The sequence below is a fragment of the Mixophyes fleayi genome, chromosome 1 (genome assembly GCF_038048845.1).
Source record: "Mixophyes fleayi isolate aMixFle1 chromosome 1, aMixFle1.hap1, whole genome shotgun sequence".
In the NCBI taxonomy this organism is placed as follows: Eukaryota; Metazoa; Chordata; class Amphibia; order Anura; family Limnodynastidae; genus Mixophyes; species Mixophyes fleayi.
Window position 1 is genome coordinate 300,857,748 of NC_134402.1, and position 21,991 is coordinate 300,879,738.

General features: G+C 37.9%; 1 protein-coding gene across 1 annotated transcript in view; it reads left to right on the plus strand.

Annotated features, from left to right (window-relative positions):
- Window positions 1-21,115, plus strand: part of LOC142108279 (spindle assembly abnormal protein 6 homolog) — a 66,113-nt gene extending 44,998 nt beyond the window's left edge. The window contains exons 13-16 of the mRNA XM_075191921.1: window positions 1,497-1,633; window positions 16,089-16,186; window positions 18,598-18,686; window positions 19,895-21,115. Coding sequence (XP_075048022.1) covers window positions 1,497-1,633; window positions 16,089-16,186; window positions 18,598-18,686; window positions 19,895-19,986 — 416 coding nt within the window. The 3' untranslated portion in view covers window positions 19,987-21,115. The remainder of the gene's footprint in view (window positions 1-1,496; window positions 1,634-16,088; window positions 16,187-18,597; window positions 18,687-19,894) is intronic.
- Window positions 21,116-21,991: the final 876 nt, after the last annotated feature.

Consider the following 21,991-nt stretch of genomic DNA (forward strand, 5'->3'; position numbering starts at 1 on the left):
GTTGCTTTGCTTCCTTCAGCAGAAGTCTTCTACAGGAATATGACTGGGAGAAGGTTCCTTTCACTCCCTTAGCCCCTCAGATCTCTCCTCAAGAGATGGCCGGGCATGAAAGTTTATACTCTTCAGATACAAATCCCCTGGAGGGGGGCCCTAGTCTCACTACTTCCTGTAGGGCCCCTTGAGCAGGCAGAGGGACTTTCCATCCCTCATAGAGCCCCAGAAGTTGCTGGCCTTTCTAGAGCAGCTTCTGGTCAACCTGATTGGCCCCCCTACACATCGGGTCCACAGACATTCTAAGCAGAGTAGCAGTTCCAAGAAAGTTTCTGCTCCGTTGAGACGACCTGTTATGGCCGTTCTTTACCAGCACCTACTTCTGTGGGTTTTGATGGCATGGTGTTTGGAGGAAAGCCCTCTGGACCACCAGAGTTTGGCCTCAGAGTGGTAGACACCATGTTGCGAGCCAGGAAACTGACCTCAGCCCGCATTTATTACAGTGTGTGACATACCTACATTAAGTGGTGCGAACGAAGACTCTGGCGCGCGACTAATTTTCATTTTTCCTGTATCCTAGCCTTTCTCCATGATGGCTTGGAAGCAGGTCTGAGACTTGGATCCCTAAAGGTCCAAGTGTCGGCCTTATCTATTTTTTTCGAACTTATAAGAGCTGATATTCCGAAAGTAAGAAACTTCTTTAAAGGGATTCTGCATAAACAGCCCCTTATGTTATATTCGCTCCCTGGGACCTAAACTTGGTTCTGACCATGCTTCAGATATCCCCCTTTGAACCAATGGATTCAATGGAGCGGGGTTTGCTTCTAAGCAGACCGTCGCTAGGTGGATTACTTCCACAATCAAGCAGGCCTACGTCAGTTCCGATCGGCCTACGTCTAGTCGTATTGCTGCCCATTCCATCCGCTTAGTGGGGGCTTCTTGGGCTGCGCATAACGGGGTGTCGGCAGATCAGCTCTGCCGAGCAGCCATCTGGTACTCTGTCCATACCTTCAATAGGTTTTATCAATTTAATGTGTTTTTTCGTCCCTGGACACTAGTTTTGGCTGCACAGTGTTGCGGACCGGACTGTCAGAGTTGTCCATCCCTTAGGGTGCTGCTTTAGTACATCCCCATGGTAAGCAGGGTCCCCCAGGTGGAGGTAAGAAAGAAGAGTATTTTATACTCTTGTTAAATACATTTCTCTGAGTCCATCTGGGAGACTCTGTGTTCCCTCCCTTCTGCTCTTCTGTGGTTTAGTCTTTTGGTGTTGTGGTTCCCTTCAGGCTTTTGTATTACACGCAGAAGTTCACATGGGGTTGCAGAGGAGATATAGCCTGTCAGCAGGAAAGCTAACTATTTGAGTGCCTATATCAAGTTTCCTCATATAACCCCATGGTAAGCAGTGTCCCCAAGATGGACTTAGAGAAATGGATTTAACGTGAGCATAGATTGTGACCCAGTACACTATTGATGAAACCTTTATACTGTTGCTTATTTTCCTCTAGTAATTTCCTGGCTTAACAAGCAGTTGAATGAAAACAAAATTTCATCTTTGCAAGAGCCTCAACCATTATATGAAATGCCTGGTTCCGTTAAAACCATAAGTCCTGTCTCAACCCTGGGAGCAATGCAAAACAGCCAGGTAAGAAGATTCTTCTATAAAGCTATTTGTTTTTTTATGAAGATGGAAGGAATTAAACTACTTTTCTTCTCTACTGTTAAGGGAGTTGTAAAGTATCAAAGCCATATATATTTAAATGTAATATTTCTGCTGAGTTTCCTTATGATAAATTGCTTTGTTATGGCCAATAAATTGCATAGGATATTGTGATTGCCTTAAACATCTGATGCTGTTGTGCTTTATTGTAGACTTAGATATTAATATATCTTTTTGCTATAAAATATTAAGGTTGAATATAGCTATGCTTCAGAGTAGCAGTCTGAGGGGTTAAATTTCTATCTAGGTTGAACAAGCAGTGATCCCCTCGGATGACTGCTGCAATGGTTGTGTAGTGTGTAATACACAGAGGATCCGCCCCAATAATCAGGTGGCTGAAGTCAGCCAATTAAAGATAACTGTCTAGATTTGCTGAGGGTTTGTTCCACTCAACAACACAGAGCAGAGATAGCCAGATAGGAGTCGTGGAGAGAAGCATCTAGCAGCGACTAAAAGAGGATGAATCTCAAGCAAGCAAGTGGTTGAAGTACAAGGAACAAGAAGAAATTAAAGGAAGTGAGAGAGCAAGAAATCAGAGGGGGAACAACCAAGATGTTTAGGAGATGTAGGAGCTGAATAAAGGGAATTGTATTAAGTGCTAGAAAAGAGGGGGAATTGATATGAGGAGATAGTGAAATAGAGCTAAAAACAGCAAAAGAAGGTCAAATGAATGAGAGCAAGAACAAAGAGAAAGTTAGCAAAGATTAATTAGTTAATCAAACAGCTTACATAGAGTGAGTCATTTGGAAAATTGGTATTTAATCATTGGGTATTAGCAGTCTTTCACTTAAGCTGCGTACACACCTATGCAATTATCATGCAGATCACATGGTTCATGACCATTTGGTCAGATATTGCAACTGTGTACACTTCCACTATCATGTTTTATCATACCAAAACACCATACCAAAACACATTGCATCTGTTGATTTTGGTTTTCTAAACATCCTAAAAATCACAATCAACGATGGAACAATGTTTTTTTCAGCAGATAGTTATGAGAGATGAAGATCACAGATCTGTAGTAATTTGTGTAGTTGTGTACACACACATCTGCATGTTCATCGGGACTTTCAATCATTGGTGAAATCATTTGAAACATTGCATCTGAGGTATGATTGCATAGATGTATACCCTGCTTTAGGAAAAAAGTGAAAAATCCCCCAGCCACACTGTTTTGAACCAGTATAAGAGCTGCAGTTATACTTCAAATGCAGAATTTTCAGTTATGTACATTTGCAAATGCATGGTAAGCCACCCACCCCATAAGGCGCTTCTGCTACTAGGGTGTTCCTAAGTCTCTAAACAATGAGTGTACCTACATATTGGGTCATACATTTAAATTGAGAGCCAGCTTACCAAGAGGTACCCCAGGAGACTCCATATGGCAATAGAGGAGCAACACTCCGCATCAGCTTGTGATACCAAACTTGCATCACAAACAACAATGCAGAAATGGAAGTTGCTCAGTCAATTTATAGGTTCACATCAGGTGCTTTCAAGGGCGAGTTAAGACCATCCTGTTAGCAGAAGAAGCACATTGACTGGGTAGATGGTTTACCATACATTTGTAAATGTGTGTAACTGAGAATTCTGCATTTTTATGTACATGTAGAATTGCAGCTCTTTTACTGGTTCACAAAAGTGTTGCTGGTGATTTTTTTTTTCTTTGTATGTAAATAGAAACCAGTCAGGCTACCAGTTAAAGTAAAGCAGTGTTGAGGGGTGAGTTGTAAGATATAAGATATGTAAGGGAAGCAAAAAATAATGGCAATAAGAGCGTGCAGCAGTAATAGATATGATAGGAGTAGGGAATAGGCTACAGCAGCATTCTCATCCAAATGGCAGGACTATCAGAAACCCTATCAATCAGTGATCCAGAAATAGACTTTTGAATCACTGATAGACTTCTGTTGCTCAGTTGCCCTGAGCAGCAGAAGTCGCGTTACTGAGTCACACCAGACCAAAAGCAGGAAGTGGATTGGCCACTCAGTAACTCAAAAATTTGTGAATGGAGTGGTACCATCAACTAGCAGACACTCAAAAACCTAAAAATATTAGTACACACACCTATGTCCTTGCCAGGTCAAGCGTGGAAAGGTACTGTATATTTGGAGGACCGCTAGTTCAATTAGCAAACCAGAGACACTCTTTCAAAAATGAATAACAAAGTGTTCCAGATAGGATCCACTACTGGTAGCAAACAAATGAAACTCTGTAACTGCTAAGCTTATACAGGATATAGACTGTAGGTAAGGCTAATGGATAAAATGCATATAATAGTAATTTATAGTAATTGTTATGCCCTTGCTTAGAATTAGGCCAACATGTGTGTCCAAAACAGTATATAAAGAGCTCTGTTTAACAATGTAATTTATTATACCATGTGTACTTCTGGATGATAACTAGTACCTCCAACTAGTGTGTAATGGTCCTTGTAAGGACCTCTTGAGCAAATAAACATCACTGCTTGTAGATTCTACTTGACGCCTATTGCCTGCTGTATCCTGTGACCATCAGATAAAAGCTTACCCTCTAATCCAGTCCTGTGTTGAACCCAGCATCTCTCTGTCAATGCTCTGCCCGCTACCCAGCAGTCCTGATCTACAGTAAGCTGTCAGGAGGTACCAGCTAACCCACAGCAAAGATGCGCTGTAGCAGCTATGCTAGCTACCACAGAAGTGAGAGGTTCTAGGTGCCGTAAAGGAGCTTAGCGGCGGCAGCGAAGTTCTCCTACAGCTATTGCACAGTTGGCATTCGCAGTTGGCGAGTGTCTAGTGTCAAGTTGACACCAGTAGGAGTCATCAGTAACAGTCTCTTACGGACCGAGAGAAAGAGACCCAGATAAATTGTTCAGGAAGATCATCCTTCTTCCCCCAACAAACCGAGTGGCGAAGTAAGCCCGTCAAGTATTAAAAGGGATAACATATGCTGCTCTGGCCAGAGTATAACAACATAGCAAATACAAGTTGTAAACAGACAAAACTTGCAGATAGCTTGGATTCTTTACCTAAATTATCATATGATTATGTGCAATTTTCTCTCACTTATTACATGGTAAAGTGCAGTCCAGGGCAGAATAATCCTAGTATAGTGACATCTAATCGTGGTCACTTAGACAGGTGTATAACCGTCCCAATAGACGCCTGCACGATTCCAAAACGATCAGTCTCAAAATGGGAAGAAAAACTCAGTTTGTGGTCACATATGCCCTTGTTTTCTTCTGGGTTTTCCAGTGATCCTCTTTGCAGTCCCCTGGATGGGCAGAGGAGAGCAGTCTATAGACTGACTTAGCCACTGTAAAATAGGTGCTTGCTAGCGCATGCGCAGCTGATCCTGGGTGCTCCCAGCTTTAGTAGTCTCCGTCTGTAGCCTCTTACGTCCCGCTTGATGGGCGAATCTCCTGCGGCTGCAGTTTAATGTTGGATATTGCTTGGGGAGTACCTATCGGATGTTGCAGTGAAGTGGGTGTTGGTATGGCTAATATGCAGAGTACCAGCACAATTCACCTCAACAATAGAGGCTTCCTCAGGGATAACTGAATATGAATCTCCAGTAAGCGTAGCAGGTTTAAATATCCCTCCGTCCAGTCCCTGATTGGTTGCTCGCTGGAGATGGGAGGTGCTGATCTGTGTAGAGATCAGATTGGTGCCAATACAGCTAGTGGTTCTGTTGCTCAGTAACCACCATAACCACAGTTAGCATGTACAATATACAAAAGCAACACACATAAGCCCTCTGCAGCAGTATATCCCTCACTTTTCCTCACAACAGCATAGCAAAAAACCGGTCTCTTTTTACAAAATGCCTCCTCAAATACGTTTTGATGCTTTTCAGGTTTGTGTCTCTTTCACACTTTGTGATATCTGCAGTGTTGCTCCTCTCCATGCTTCAGGATTCCTGTTAGCAGTCCATTAATTTGCAGTCTGTGCAATTTGGTCTGCTGTTTTAGGTGCACAAACTTGAATAAGCTGTTTTGACTTCTAATGGAGGTGTGTGCAATAACTAGTGTTCTTATCGGGTCCTCCATGCCCTCCAAATTGGTAACACAGTCCTTTCTTCCATCTTGAAGTAGTATACCGTAAGGTAATACTTATTCATAGCACATTGCTCCCTATATGTTCTGAAGATTAGCAAAAAAAAAAACATCCAGGGTTTACCTTTTAGACCTGGTGTTTTGGTATTTTGACCTCTGCCTTACAGGGAATTTTTGTTTGTTTTTAAAATCCTGCGGAAAAATGTCCAACTCTTCATCTTTAGTTTTTTTTTTTTTCCCCAAGACAGGAATCTTTCTTTCTCTACTCCTTGTATGTGTATTCACGCATTAACTCTAGGTGCATGTTTTTGCCAAATATACCCCGGTGTTGATGAACCATTTATAGACTGTCCATAGAACTAATACCATTAGAATACACTTAACGATATTCCTAGATCAATTTCCATTGCTTGGTCCATCTAAACTGCAGGTTCCTTGTTCAGGTTCCATATTATGCTCCATATTACTTTACAGCAAAACACATATCGCACATTCTTTTTGTTTTCAGTTGTGTCCATGTCTTACTGCTCTGAGAGGTTGATCTTAGATTTATTTTGTTCTGCTTCTTACCAAGGCCGGTGCTAGGGGATTTGCCAAGAGCACCAACTTTTCAGGGGCACCTAAAACAACATGTCAGTGTTTTTATAGGCACCATTGCATTGTATTTTAGCTTTGTGGATTTAAATTAAACACACACCACTTCCTGATTGCCTGACAATGTGGAAGAAGGGTTGTGTATTTTACAGAACTTAAGCAGCCATGTAAGAACGAGGGCAGATAGAAGCACTCTGGGCATCCACCCACTCTGGCACTGCCTTGCTTCTTTATAGAAATGAAAGTTGATCAATCAATTTGCAGGTTCGCAGCAGGTGAAAGGGTAGGGTTATCCAGAAAGGAAAAAATACAGAGAAAAATCCCCCAGCAACACAGCTGTGAACTAGTAAAAGAGCTGCTATTCTACTTGTACATAAAAATGCAGAATTCTCAGTTACACACATTTGCAAATGTATGGTAAGTCACCCGCCCCGTCAAATCGCTTCTGCTAATAGGGTGGTCCTAACTAAACAATTAGAGTCCCTATAGTCATACATTTATGTGTTTGTAAATTGAGACCTAACTTACCAAGATGTACTCTAGGAGCTTCCAAATTATTATCCTAGATTTGTAAGGTGCCACAGTGCTGTGCAGCACTATACAGTAGGCAAAACGGGACATAGATAAAACAAGGACATAAAAGGCAGGCAAAATAAATGCAGACATGAAAACACAGGGTATGGAGGACCCTGCTCATTAGAGAGCTTATATTTTAAGTGGAAGAGGGTACAGCTTAACCAAAAGGAGCGAGTGTGGCTTAGAGTGGAGATTGGGACAGCTGTCCGGGTGTATTAATGTGATAAGGATAAGGGGGAGTTTTAAAAAAAATAGATGGGTTTTTAGAGAATATCTAAAGATTTGAAGGCTGTGGGAAAGCCTGAGTGGTCGTGGAAGGGAACTGCATAAGTGGGGAACAGCACAGGAGAAGTCTTGTAGGAGCAAGTGAGAGGTGGTTACCAAAGACGAGACAAGGCGCAGGTCAGAGAGAAAGCTCAGATGGCAGGGTGTAGAGTAGTATTTGATATGAGATTTGAGATGTATGAAGGGGTGGTGGTGTTGAGGGCTTTGTAGGTAAAGGTGAGTAATTTCAATTGGATTTTGGAGGACATCGGGAGGCAGTATTTGGATTGGAAAGTGGTGCAAATGATGTGGAGCAGTGAGAGTGGAAGATCAGTCTTGCAGCAGCATTTAGGATGGATTGAAGTATATATGGGTGTCGGGAATGCCAGGTAGCAGGAGGTTGCAATAGTCAAGACAGGAGATGATGAGAGAATGGATAAGAGTTTTGGTAGCATGTTGAGTAAGAAAAAGGGTATATTATGGTAGTGTTTTTAAGGTGCAGTTGACAGTACTCATAGAGCCTGGATGTGAGGAATAAAGCAGAGGACAGAATGAAGTGTGGCACCAAGGCAGCAGGCTTGGGAGACTGATGAAATTGTGGTGTTATGTACAGTGAGGGAGATTTGAGGGGAGGTAGTGATTCTGGCAGGAGGGAAGATGAGCTCTGTTTTGGATATGTTGAGCATTAGGTAGCGTTGGGACATCCATGTGGAGACAGCTGAAAGATAGTTGGTTACACAAGATAGTACAGAATCGGAGAGGTCAGGGGGAAGAGATAGATTTGGGGTTTATCAGCGTAGAGATGATACTGAAGGTCGAAATAGCAAATTAGTGTTCCAAGAGAAGAGGTGTACAATGAAAAAAGTAAAGCGCCAAGAGCAGAGCCTTGCGGAACCCCAACAGATAGTGGGAGTGGAGTGGAGTTTGTGTGTGAGAACGAGTATGGAGAAATGACCAAATGGCAACAGAGGGCCAGCACACCCCATCGGCTACTGATACTAAACATGCCTCTCAAGCAGTAATTCACAAATGAAAGTTTATAGGTTCGGTCCTGCTCCCTAACTTTGTGTGGAGCAAATGTTGTATACCGTTTTATGGATTTTACACTCACCTGTTATAGGTGAGGATAGAATCTTTGAGAAGAGTTTAATCTCCTATTTAATTAGGTGAGTGTATGGAAAGTTGTAACTTTTCTATTCTTTTAAAAAAAATGTAGTGTCTGAAAAGCTTACTCGATAGCTATAACAGACTATATATTATTTAGGATGTTTTACATTTCCTAAATTAACTTTTAGTTGACCTGCATAGCAGGTTATCTCAATTCAGGATCTATACCTGAGCAATTAAAGGTCTGTACATTTAATGAATAGCATTTAAAGTTTATTTAATCTCTCTAAAAATGAACACCATCAAAATCAAAACTGCACTATTTTAACCCTTTGTGAATTTTGTTTCCTTGGCTCCACATTAAAAACAAAAGCCTGGTTACTACTGAGCTAAATGATAGAACTGATATATAAAAAAAAATAAAGTTTGTATGGGACCATGCTGATATTTGGAGACCTTTATTTGCGTAGTATTGCTCAGCCTTGCATCACTTAAGACCATCTAACTTAAGTAAATCACCGGACAATGCTCGGGGGTGGGCATGGGGGGGGGCTGGTAAATATTAGCCTGGGGGCAGGACTTGAATCGGCAGCCCATTTTAATGGAAAACAAGGCAGGTGACCCAGGCCAAGGTAGCCCACTATGGGACCAGCCCAGCTTGCCCCTGACAATGCTAAGACTGGAGAAAAGTTTATGATGTAACAAGGCCTATTGCAAAAAAAATATGTCCACACCAACAAAGTAGATGTGCTGAAGTTGTAGATCTATAATTGTGTATAATAAATAAAATATTTAAACTCTTATTCCTTAGAAATGTTATGCTGCCACTACTATCGGATGTTATTTGAAATGCATGATATAGCAGTTTGTATAGGAATTGCACACTTTTAATCTTGTATTTCTTTATTTGGATTATGAACATTTTTAAATGCTAATTCTTTGATTTTAGTTTCTGCTGATAACATTTAAGCTATGCTAAGTGGTTGATTAAACAGAAACCCTTGTCTTCATTAGGTATCTTGATGCAAGCACCAAGAAAATTAACATCTATTGACCTTGGCCTTTGCAATTGCTCTTTTAAAGCTCAAACACAAAATCAGATTGACTGAGCATCTCTAATTATTGTGGTTTTTAATTTTTAAGATCAATGACCTCTCCAATCAAGGAAAGCATATTCCTGATTGTTCAGGTGCTTAGCTCCACATATGTCTTTGTAATCTGTCTATCGGATAATCTGTCTACATCTATTAATCTTTGTATGAAATATAATAAGTGTCAATATTTAACTCACCCAATTGAATTATTAGATCATTATGTATATAAATATGACAAATAGTCCAGATCTCAAATCATTAATATGTCTCCATTATAAAACACCAAAATTTTCTCTGTATATTGAAAATGGGAAACTGTAGGAAAATAGACACTTTTATATAAGAAAATATCAAGCTGATGCAAAAATTGTGAAAATATGTGAACTAAAATGCCAGATTATATCAGTTTAAACTAGACAAATCTCTAGAAGAAGTCCACAAAGCAAAACTATAAATCCTGGATTTTGGGGAGTCGAGGGATCTGTGAATGTGGGATAATACTAGAAATTGGTACAAAAGATCAAGATAATTCTCTCCAAACCTAAGGTGTGAGATAGGTCTGTTGTCAAGTGTGCTTACCAAACTGGATGTCACAATTAGTTTTCTCATTGTATGGAAGACAGGACAGTCTGTTGTAGTAATAGCCAGTTGAATGTCCGTGTGCTTTCTTGCTGCTCACTTGAGTCCTCCTCAGATGTTAGTAATGTAAGGAGGCATCGATCATGGGTGAAGCTTGTATTCTCCAGTTATGCAGATTGTAAAGCCTACATAATTTGGAGGTCTAGATTTTCTGCTCTCGTGGATGATTGTTAGTTTGATGGTGACCTATATTTATATTTGCTGTTTGTCAGGACTCCACTTCTCTAGTGCAACACAGGCAAAGTGAGAGCCATTTTTTACATGCTTTTACATATTAAATCTATTGAGGCATATCATTTTAGTGTTTAATTTTGAGACCTATTAATGAGTGGAGTGGTGGACTGTTTGTCATATTCTTAATCAAATCTTTTTATTTAGATTTTAAGAATTAGGTTGGTAACAATAAGGTACCTAATGTCAAACATCCTGTTACAGCATTCCATTGGGCACATATAAGAAGCAAAACAACTAATAATAAAACATTTTTTCTAAACATTTTGAGGGTTTTTTTCAGCAAATTTTTTGAAAAGCTAAAATGGATACAAAATAGTTTGGATCCACCCCTTTCCTTTCTCCTTAACTTTATGTAAGATGAACATACAAGAATAACATCTTTTCCATTTTCACATTAAGATACAACTCACAGATCACTGTATAAAAAGAAAACTGTGTGAAGACGATTGGCTTATCTGATTGGTTTTCAGATTGAGTTAGCAGAGGCATTCAAGGAGATTTATGTCTAAAAAATAGTCTAAACAGGGATCTTATAAGTATTTGGAACTTGGGCATCATGAAGGATACGCAAGATAAATAAACTATACACCTGCCATACTGTGTATGTGTGTATATATATATATATATATATATATATATATATGTATGTATGTATGTATGTATGTATGTATGTATATATATATATATATTACAGTCATTATGGAGGTTGCAGTCTTTTTCTAATTAAATAAAAAATATTAGTATAAACCAACGCTCCTATAATTGCAGCTCATCTTTCATAAAAGGTACCATTTCACCTAAATACAACTAAGCAAACAACAAAAGATGAAAAGTGTGGCAATGTTAATAAATGTCATAATATTTTTATTTTTTTAAAAAGTCTTTCTTTTTATGCCAAATCTTCTGAGAAAATTTAAATTATGGTGTTCCACCGTAATCAAAAACATTTAAATAAAGAGAAATAAGCATAACATAGTTTTGTTATATTTTAGATTTGTTGTCACTCAAGTGTAATCGGTCATAATAGAGCTAAATTCAGTGGGTGGATAGTGGTTTAATCTTCAACTTCCAACTTTATTCCAAAGAGTCAATTACCATTTCCCATGATTCCCTAAGTCAAATACACTACATCAGCAAAACATAAGGGCCAGCTTTTATCAGTCGATTAAGGATCATCCAGGACTTTTTAGAATATCCTTTATATTTGTCAGTCTCCCAATTTCTAATAATTCATAAAGAAAAGAAACACGTGGCATAATAAATTCTTTAAATGGAGCACTATTTATTAAAAACACCCTTACAATCCATTGAATATAAATCACTTAAAAATAATCTGATGTTGACAATTAATGCAGGAAGTAACTGTTTCCTACCATTGGACGCAGTAAAGTCAGCTTCATAGTTCTAGAAAAATAATCCCCGGACGATCCTTTTAAACACTCCTCTTCTGCTGATTGAACACCTCCTACTTTCGAGTTAGACGACTTCCCTAAGTCTCCTTCATCAAGGCAGGCCGATTTCCCCCAGATTGTTCCCGTGCTGAGCTATCAAACAATGAAAATTAATGTCCGATGATTTTGGTAATCTCTCTGGAAAACTATTGTGATGTGTTTGCTGGTATGGTATTGCCTATCCTATCATCCAATACAGTTTATATTTTCTGGTTTGCTGTCTCAAGTAAGGAAAGCCATAAATATGCAAACCTATGGTCCTGAGCAGATTGATCATATTTAGAGAAGAGCAATCTCCATTTGGACTTACACACTAGGAAATGTGTCCACTTCCCAGCTACCAGCCAAGCGAGATGCGCCTCAACTGCAGATGACAAGATATATTTTTGCTTCAAAACACTGCGTCTCTGTTTCAGTTCTATTACATTATGTTTTAGAGTGCTTTTGCTGCTCTTTCCGTAAAGATTCCTAAGTAGTGGTCTAAGAATCTATACATTCATGGAGAAGTATCCTTCCCACTGTGAAATAAGTTTGTAATTCTCCCCATTTGACAGGGAGAAGTACGCTGATACTGCAATGGAGAGTGATCTAGATGTTTACTCAATGTCAAAGGTTGATGGGATTAAGGAGAGGGTAGCAAATGCTAAATCAGAGAGAGTAGTTCTTTAACATCATGGTGTCGAATGCGCAATATATCAATCTGCATTTGAAAATGTAATTACAGAAATGGATCAGAGCTGAGCCCCATTCACTCCACTTTGGACATTTTTATCCAGGATATTATTAAACTCACCAATAGATATTGCAAGTGGTGAGAGAGTCCATTGTAAAACTAATTTGCAAATCAGAACAAACACTCCACTATGAAGAATGTACAAATTGACATTTGGGGGGGGGATGCTTAAAAAAGTCCAATTTGCAGAAATATCCTTGCAATTTTAAGTCCATTTTCTATTTGGCAAATACTTTCATGGGCGAACCTACCTATAAATCAGTTTTTTCCCCAAAACAAAATCAAAACTAAGAATCCTCCAGACACCCTTTTCCTGGCAGCCAGTCAGAAACCTTTTACCACACTGGCCACTTGTGATTGATTGACAGTGGAGTCTGCACTAATGAGCATTGGGTCGTTTATTGGCTTTTTTTTATTTCATTTCCCACTTGGATTACAAAGGTTTAAGGCAGAATAATATATTTTTTTAATATATCAAAGTAGTCTCTGGTTTAGTCAAAATCCGGGACCACACTGGTGAGTGGGGGAATTGCGATTTTGATCATTTTTATAATGGGTAGGGAAAACTACCTTTTTAGTATAAACATACTAATATGGGCAAAGCCCAGCTTGTGAGAACTTAGAAGCTACGTGAAAAGGGGAGCAAATGAGACTCAAGGTCCGGACAACAAGTTTGAAAGTGTGGCGATAGTAAAACATAAATATGATGGTAAACCATGAAACCTAATTTTTTCAGAGAATCTTATCTTACTTCTCAGACTGCTTAATGGTAGAGAATAAGTTTGTTCCAGAGAAGAGGAACTGCTCTGAAAAACATGTAGACATGCATGCAATGAGCTAAAGAAAGGTTGTGAGCAACCTATCATGGAACGAGTCTTGTTTGGAGGGATGAGTCTGCATATGTATTAGGCAAAATTATGTTGGGATAATACTTTAAAATGTATCTATAGAAAAGTGATTCTGCACAAGAATTGGCAGAGATGGGACTGATTTTATGCAGTTGTTGAGGTGAATAAGTCTGGCATGACTTTCAAGGACTGCAATGGGGACATTCTGTTTAAGTGAAGGGTAATTAAGAGTTCTAGTAATTAAGCAGATAGATGAGTATATAACTATGAAATCTACTCCGTCTGTCTCAACTGTCTGAGTTAAAGAAAAATTAGACAGTGTAATTTGAGGCACATACGTGATTGTGTATGTGCAAAACATACTTGTGAAAAAATAGCACAATTTTTATTCAGCCCTACGTTATTTTAACTGGATCATTTATTCATTATTATAGTTCCTATTATATTTAACTAGCAGTAATTTTGAAAGTTGTTTTTGTTTTTATGCACTGTGTTGATCTACGCTTGGTCCAAGTGAGTTGCTAAAGACTTTTTTTTTGTGTGTATGTGTGTGTTAGCTATGTAATTCTTTTAAAGTATCCAAATCGGGGAAGACTTGCTTCCAAATGGCTCCTAAGTGCACAGTATATACATTCTGTTGCATTTCTAAACAGATGGTGGTAAACTAAATCTGATGGTAATATGCGGGGAGAAAATAAAACCTTTAGATGATATAGACAGGTGTTTGAAAGCAGAAAATGTATCCCTCTGGTTCTGTGGAAAATACGATCATAGAACACTTTGCAGTGGTCTAGGCGTACTGTGTTAGAATTTGCAGTAGCTCTTCCTACATGCTTTACTGTCTTCCTCAAACCATCTATTGTGCTTCTTAGTGGAAAATACAGAGGCTTACTACCATTGCCTTCCTGAATGTTTGTTGCAAGATGGTTTTGTTGTTTTTTTTTTTTTTTTTATGATATTTTAGTATTTTTATAAGCAAATGAGAAAAATTCAGTCTGTAACTTAACACGGACCAATCTTTTATACCCAACTGTACATTAAATAGATAATTAAACAGCGCATAACTAAGCATATATTTACCATTACCGTGTTCTTCAGCTGTTTGACATCATCTGGGCAATACGAACAGTAGTAATGAGCATTAAGGACAGTGTTGGATATCACTTTTCTCTTTTCTCAAAAATGTTATTTATGTTAATAACTTTTATATTGAATTTATACATTTATTCACGTTTTACTATTTAGATTTGATTTTACTCAAAACTGCTTGATAGGTATTCTTGAAATTCCTAAGAGAAGATGTATGCTGCATGGGAATTCGTTGCCTTGGTGTGGGTATTGAATAGATTTTAGTTCTGATTGCAACATTTTAAAAGGAATATATTTTATCTATTTTGTGTATAAAATCAAACTTGTTAAACATATTTTTTGCATTTTCCAATGTCTGCAACTTGTGTTTCTCACTTATTAATCTCTAAGTTTCCATGACAAATCTTTCAATGTTTAATAATCCAGAGACTGACTGCATGTTATCGTGTAGCTTGGTAAAAATGTGTAGGCAGATTTACGAGCCTTGGTAATTCAACTGTCGTGGCATTTTTAATTTTTTTTTTTTTTTTTTTGTAATAAACCTGACTTCTCTTCAGCTTTAGTTTTCTTGATATTGTAATTTCCAGTTGGCTGTGACATTGGTTGCATGCTTGACTAACTTTGTGTGAACACAGATTGACACTTTTTAATTTCTTTTTTTGCTGCTAAATAAATGGTAGCAACTGGTGGTCACAGCACATTTTTTTTAACATTTATTCGAATTTCAATCAGTATGTCAGGTCTCTGATAAATAACCAGTGAAAAAATGGTTTACCACTGTACATAAAAAGCATGTAGGGTCTCATACCCACTGGCGTTTTACGAACACCACAGCTTTACTAGAGATCACTGTAATCTTCCTGATGCATTTACATGCTGTAAACGCAAAAATGGAACAAGTAGCATTCAAAAATAAATCATCGGCACAAGCAAAATGCCAATAAGTACAGTTATACTAAAAATAATTGTTTCTAGTTTCATACGCTTTTGACAATAATTAAAACACATTTAATTGTAACTGGCTATGAGCCCAAACTGCGTTTTTGTGTTTTTTTTGGTTTTTTTATAGAGCAAACCTTGGTAGTCTTTTGTAACATAAATAATATATACTCAAGACTGTAGCAGTTTGCAGTAATATATAAAATATGAACATAGTTGTTCAAATAGTGTTATGTATGTTTTCCTGATTTTATAACTCTAGTATTACTTGTACTGCCTCAAAATCTTTTCCTTTTTTGCAGCCTCCATTTTCTACTGGTAATGACCTTTACTTTGCTTCAACGGTATCTCGTCCAGTTGGCCCTTCTGTAGCTTCTAAATACTATCCTAACAGTTTTACCCCAGCTTTAAGGAGGAGTGCGCCATCTACAGGCTCCTTTGCGGCAAGGCTTGGCCCCCAGGCAGGCACCACAGACCTTTTTTTATTCACTGTTTTTTCACCTACTTAATAAGAGGAGGCACACTCACTATTACAGCACTTTAATAAACATGGACTGGAAGTTGTATTATTAGCAATTTGTCTGCCGTGTAACATACTTTATAATTTTATATGAGCACTTAGCAGTCGTACTATTTGCTCTCTTGTATAGCATTAAGACTGTTGTTTGTACTATTACTAGTTGGTCAATTAGTCTACCTTTTTTGTGATTTTTTTTTTTTGATTTTTTTTTTTTACTGTTTCTGAAGAAAATATAGTTTTGTTTATTTTACCTTAGGTGCGATTCAACATAAATTCCCCTGCAGATTGCCGTCCTACTCCTGAGGCAAGGCCTGTGCCTTCAACGTCAACTCCTATTTTGCCTCCTACCTCATGGTATGTATGTTTTCCACAGAATCTGTCCGTGTACTTTAATATAGTGTGAGCTTCATCTACCTCCACCAACATTTAAAATTGGTATACTAAATTGTAATATAGAACCAGTAGAGCTCCAGGAGCTACAGAATCCTGTTGTAGTTGTATTGTCTACAGCCATATTTCCTATTTTACCACTCCTTTAGGAAAATATGTGATAGGTGTGATATTTTACACGGGTTTTGGGGCTATTTAAAGCCTGCTTCATAAAATTGCATTGTGAAAGATGTTAATGTAGGAGTTTGGCCAAAGTAGGTTTCCCTTGATGGGCTTTGAGAACAATAAAGAAAACAAATTATGCTGCTTGTTACCTATTTTAATTTTATGTTTTCTTTTTACAATTTAAGGAAATGCTTTATTGAAAAGTATTCTATACTTTTAAATGCAAGGTGGTCCGGTTGTCAATTGTCATGCATATGAATTGTCAAAATTCGTATAAAATTTGTATTGTCATTTTTAGAGAGTCTTACATTCTAAAATGCTACTGTTATCTGTGTTGTAAGAAAACTAGCTATGTCAAATATAAAGGTTTTCTTTTTGTTTTTCCGTCTAGCTTTGTTTTAGAATCTCAAGTGTACAGCTTATCCATGTGTCTACTAGAGACGTGAACAGCAGACTGGTCTTATTTGTTGGTATCTTTTAATCCATCTACTCAATTAATATGACTCTGGATATCGAAGTATAAACCAAATTGTCACCTAATTGGAATTAATGCCTTTTTTGCAGCAGGATGATTGCAAACCAGCATTATAGTTATAACAGCATAAAACTGCTTCCTGGTCCTGCCCCTTCCTGATTTAGACTGTTAATGGACAGAGATTCTGTTGCTTGGGCTGAGTGGTAGGATCACTGTGGGTGGCGAAATGGATGTTAAGTGTTTGTTCAGCACTGGCCAAGCATTTTGATCGCTTTCTTCTTCACTGGGCCTGTTAGTTCACTACTGGCCTGTGCAGACTGAGAGCCAAGCAATCGGATCATGGTCCAATTTAGCCAGACATTGGCCAAATTGTATGTAGTCCAGTCATTTGGCACTCCAGTTGATTGACTGTATTGGGTCACTTTTGGTGTGACTGGCCTGTTAATGTGTCGGGTGATTATTCCGCTAGCGTGGATGACTCATCCACGGTTCAGGGGATAGATGACTTGGTGCTGGGATTTAGGCAAACATTAGGTTTTGCCAAACCAGAGATATCTCTGGGTGCTGGTTACTCGCCTTTTAAAAGGCTGCTGCTGATGATGATGAAGCAGCTCATTTGATTTCCTCCTCCGCAATTAATGGACTGGATTACGAAGGCATGGAGCAAGCCTGATCACCGTTTTCACATGCCAGGAAAGTTTTTAGAGCCCTCTACCTATTGCAGCTAGATGAAATTGAAAAATGGGAGGCTCTTCCGAAGGTAGACCCTCCCATAGTGAGGTTAACCAAAACAACCACCTTGCCAGTACAAGGAGGAGTTTCCCTTAAATAAGCCACTGACAACAAATGTGTGGGTATTTTTTTTGGGTGGGGGGGGCTTATCCATTCGGTGTATGAGGCTGCTGGGAGTGTTTTCAGGTCTGGTATGTCCACAGCCTGGGTCAATAAGGCCATTCAAGCATGGGCAGAGCAGTTACCCAGGGGACTCAGACGGTTCCCCTACAGAGGAGTTATTGATTCTGACAGATCATATCAGAAAGGCCTCTAATTTCATTGGACAGGCTTCTTTAGATATTAACTCTGTTAATGTAAAGCTTTCTGCGCTCATTATTGAAGCAAGACTGTCCTTGTGCTCTTGATTCGTGCATGGACAATGCCTCTAAGCGAATGCTAGAAGTGGTCCCAATTGATGGCATCTCCCTTTTTGGAGCTTGGTTACACCAGCTCATATCGGAAGCAATGGGAGAGAAAAAGCTCTTATCTGGCAGTAACTCAGGCCAAGCCTAAACATCCTAGGTTTCAGTTCTTTCATCCTTTTAACAAGGTCAGAACATCCTCTGCCAGAGAGCAGTAAAATGCTCCCTTGAGGGGTGGCTTCCACCATTCCCAGGGCCCCTCTAGATGTGGATATTCAAAGTCGATTGAGTCCAACTTTGCAAAACGTTCTTTATATTTGCAGAGAAATAATTGTTGAGACCAAGTAGTGTAGTTAATTTCACCTTGGTTAGAGAAAACTTTGTGTTTGAAATAAAAACAATATTTTTGGCCTCGCTGTATATGTAGTTTGTTTTAATGTTAAGATAATTTATATTCTAAATTTAGTGGCTCCTTTAACATATGTGAGCAATGCTTGTAACCTGTCTATTGGCAGTAGCAGTCAGTGTTGCAATTGTACTCCATAATCTGCAAGTCGTATTGCATGCTTTAATGGGTTGTTCAATTGTATATGTTACAGTGACCCGGCTGGATTAGATATGAAGTATCTAAAAAGAAACGGAAGTGTTCATACTAAAGCACAAAAAATTGGGAATGGTCCAAGCTCAGGTAAGAGTAGTGCATAATTTTGATCAAATGTCCTGTTTTTAGTGATTTACATATTCATCTAATCTACAAAGACTAGTCACTATATAAATCTCCAGAAGAAAATCAATGTATATCTCATAATCACAGAAATCGATTTCTGTATTGTGTAGAGCAAGGTTGGCCAACCAGTCGGAGACTAAGAGCCAGAAAATATGTATAGATACCGCAATGGGGCGACTTTACCTTTTATATGCACATACATATACACAGAATAAACACACATACATACAGTACACACATACACTATATGGACAGAAGTATTGAGACATTTGACCAACAGGGACTATAATTACATTGTATTCAAATACATTTACTTTAATATGGAGTTGGTCCCCCTTTTGCAGCGATAACAACTTACTCTTCTTGGAAGGCTTTCCATAAGATATTGTATGATTTCTGTGGGAATTTGTGCCCATTCATTCTGTAGAGCAGTTATGAGGTCAGCCACTGATGTTGGACAAGAAGACATGGCTCGTAATCTCCATTGCACATGATGCTGCTGCTCCTATACAGTCGTGCAAATCACTATGTTCCAGTCTTCCCCTGCTGGGGTCTGAAGCACTATGCTGTGGTCATGCTGGCAGCCAAGAGTAACATCTTAAAGCTCAGAGCCATGGGTTGTGTGTGCAGAAAGCGCATAAAAATGCATATGACTTTAAATGAATGGGGAAATACTCAAATATTTAATGGTAATTCAATTGTAGAAGCCATGGCACACTGGAACAGTAGTATTTAATTGCTGCTAATGCCGTTATTTTTCAGCTGGGATGGAGGCCACCATTCATCAATCGCAAGCTGCAAACAAGTAAAAATTGCTTGAGATTGGCTATGCTTTTACCATTCTTTTGTATGAGCAATGCATTTTCATTGTGTTTTATGCCCCCATTAAAAATGCATTGCCTATACATAAATGGGAAAAGCTATGATTTTGCCTGCATTTAAAATAAATTGATCTTTAATTGATTGGTGAGTATGGTGGTTAATTTAATGATATATTGTATATTATATGTTAGTGGATTTTAATTTCTGAACAAAATCTCCCAATGATAGATCCCCTCCAAGTTATCATGCTTCATAGTAAAGAAAAAACAAAAAAACAACTGTGCAATAATGCATTTTGATGTTGGAGAATAGCTTTTCATATAGAATTTGTGTTTCTTTTTCCCCAGCTCCAGTGAGGCCAGCCTTAACAAAATCTGGAAGTTCTCCAATACTGTCAGCCTATTTCCCAGGACAACAACCCAGACTTCCTGCCTCTTAAAAATATTGTGTACAATAGAGTAGATCATTACCGAGCGAGTGCTGCAACTAACTAACATTGGTTTACGGTAGAACTGTGGTCATTCAAAACTGCCAGGAAATAAAAAAAAAAACCAACAAAGCTATATCCAAATGAAATGGTACGGTACATTTTAAATTCACCTAGATTTTTATTAAATACTTTTTTTTTTTTTTTTTTTTTCCCCAAAAAGGAATCCAAAGAATATAAAGCTTTTTGAATGTATTTACAGATGTGCATATTTTGTCACCCATTATCATCAGATGTGCATTTTTTTTTATCACAACTTGTTTGTTTAGTCTTCATGCCAAAATACACGAAAGTCATTTTTCTATATATTCATGTGCCGTCTAACACAAATTGTGCTATGCAACTTGCCTGTGTCACAAACAAATTTTCTGGCCTAAATGTGTTTACTATATGTAAGATAGGTGCGTTATTGCTCACATTCTGTTTGTCTTTTTTTTATTTTTTTATTTTTTATTACCAGCATTTAAAAGGGAACATTGTTTATGTCATAGGTGAACTAACTACTTGGTCGTTACTTATTTGTGAAGAAGAAAATAGCATGCGACTAACCGATGGCATTAGGCATTTGTCTGTATTTTTTAGATAGTTTGTTACAATTCACTATAAAGAGTTTATCTAAACCTTTTTCCTGTTTAAAACACAATTTTCGCTTGACAAGCATAAACTTTGCCTGCTTCCATTAAAAACATAATCGCATATATAGCGCTGGTTTGAAATTCAGGAATTTTCAAATGTAAAACCATACAAATCTTCATGTTTTTATGTCAGTATTAGAAAATGCATTTTTCCGCATCCATGCAAATGTTATGTTCACAATAGACTAATGCATACATGGTTTGAATGGATCTACATGTAATGGAACATTTAAGATCTAGCCGTTTTGAATGGGTGAGCTGGAATTTTATATCTTTCTATGCAAATGTAATGATCAAAAGCCATTTGTTTTGTCTTGTTTTTCCTGGTACTTGGAGCCTTTTCTTTATAAATTGTTCTTCTTTCATTTCCTGATATGGTGAATTTTAATGTTTACATCATGCCTAGTGTGTTAAACATTTCAGTATATAAATACACTTTTTGTATTGTTAAACTTATATTTAATGTCTGTAAAATAATAAAGTATTTATATTTTGATTATGAATTTGAAATGGGATCAGTATGGTAAAGTATTTTTAGGGTTCTTTACATGACACAAGAAAAAACTGATTTTCTCCATATCCTTGGTATACCCAGGTTTGTTGAAAAACTGGCATGCCTGTGACGTCATCTTATTACTGTACCAACATGCTCTAATGTAAGCCAGAATTGATCAGTGGTGAACTGTGACCCTGATTCTGTACTGTATATCGAAAAATCACATCCATGGTGTACTAGTTCTCAGTAAAATCGCTCAATAGGGAATAGTTGTTCATTTCAATGTGGAATTAAAAAGTAATTTGCAAAAGATGAAATGGTGAACCAATTTGCTACACTATTATAGATTTATGCAACAAGGGAAGATGGAGTACACAGAATGGAAGAGATGGGGATATCCTGATATTTGTGAATGCAATATCAAAAAAGTCAATCCACTCAGTTCATATTTAATATTAAATGGGGGATTCGACTTTATAACAGTGTCCGTCCCCTTTTTTTTTTTTAAATTATTATTATTATTATTATTATTATTATTATTATTATTATTATTATTATGAAACTTCACCGACGACCATATTGAAGTGTTATGAAGTCTGAATTAAACTTGGTGGGCCTAAACCTAAAGATTGCCCTCATACATAGAGAATCATTTTAAAAATGATACAATTTTGGGTCATTTGTAAGATGCCACTGCCATCCTGGGCAAAACAGGGACATACTAATATTAGGTAGACAAAATAAAAGCAATGTGAAAACATATAGGGAGAGTCCTGCTTGTGAGAGAGCTCACATATAGGACCTGAGTCATTAAGGCACATATACT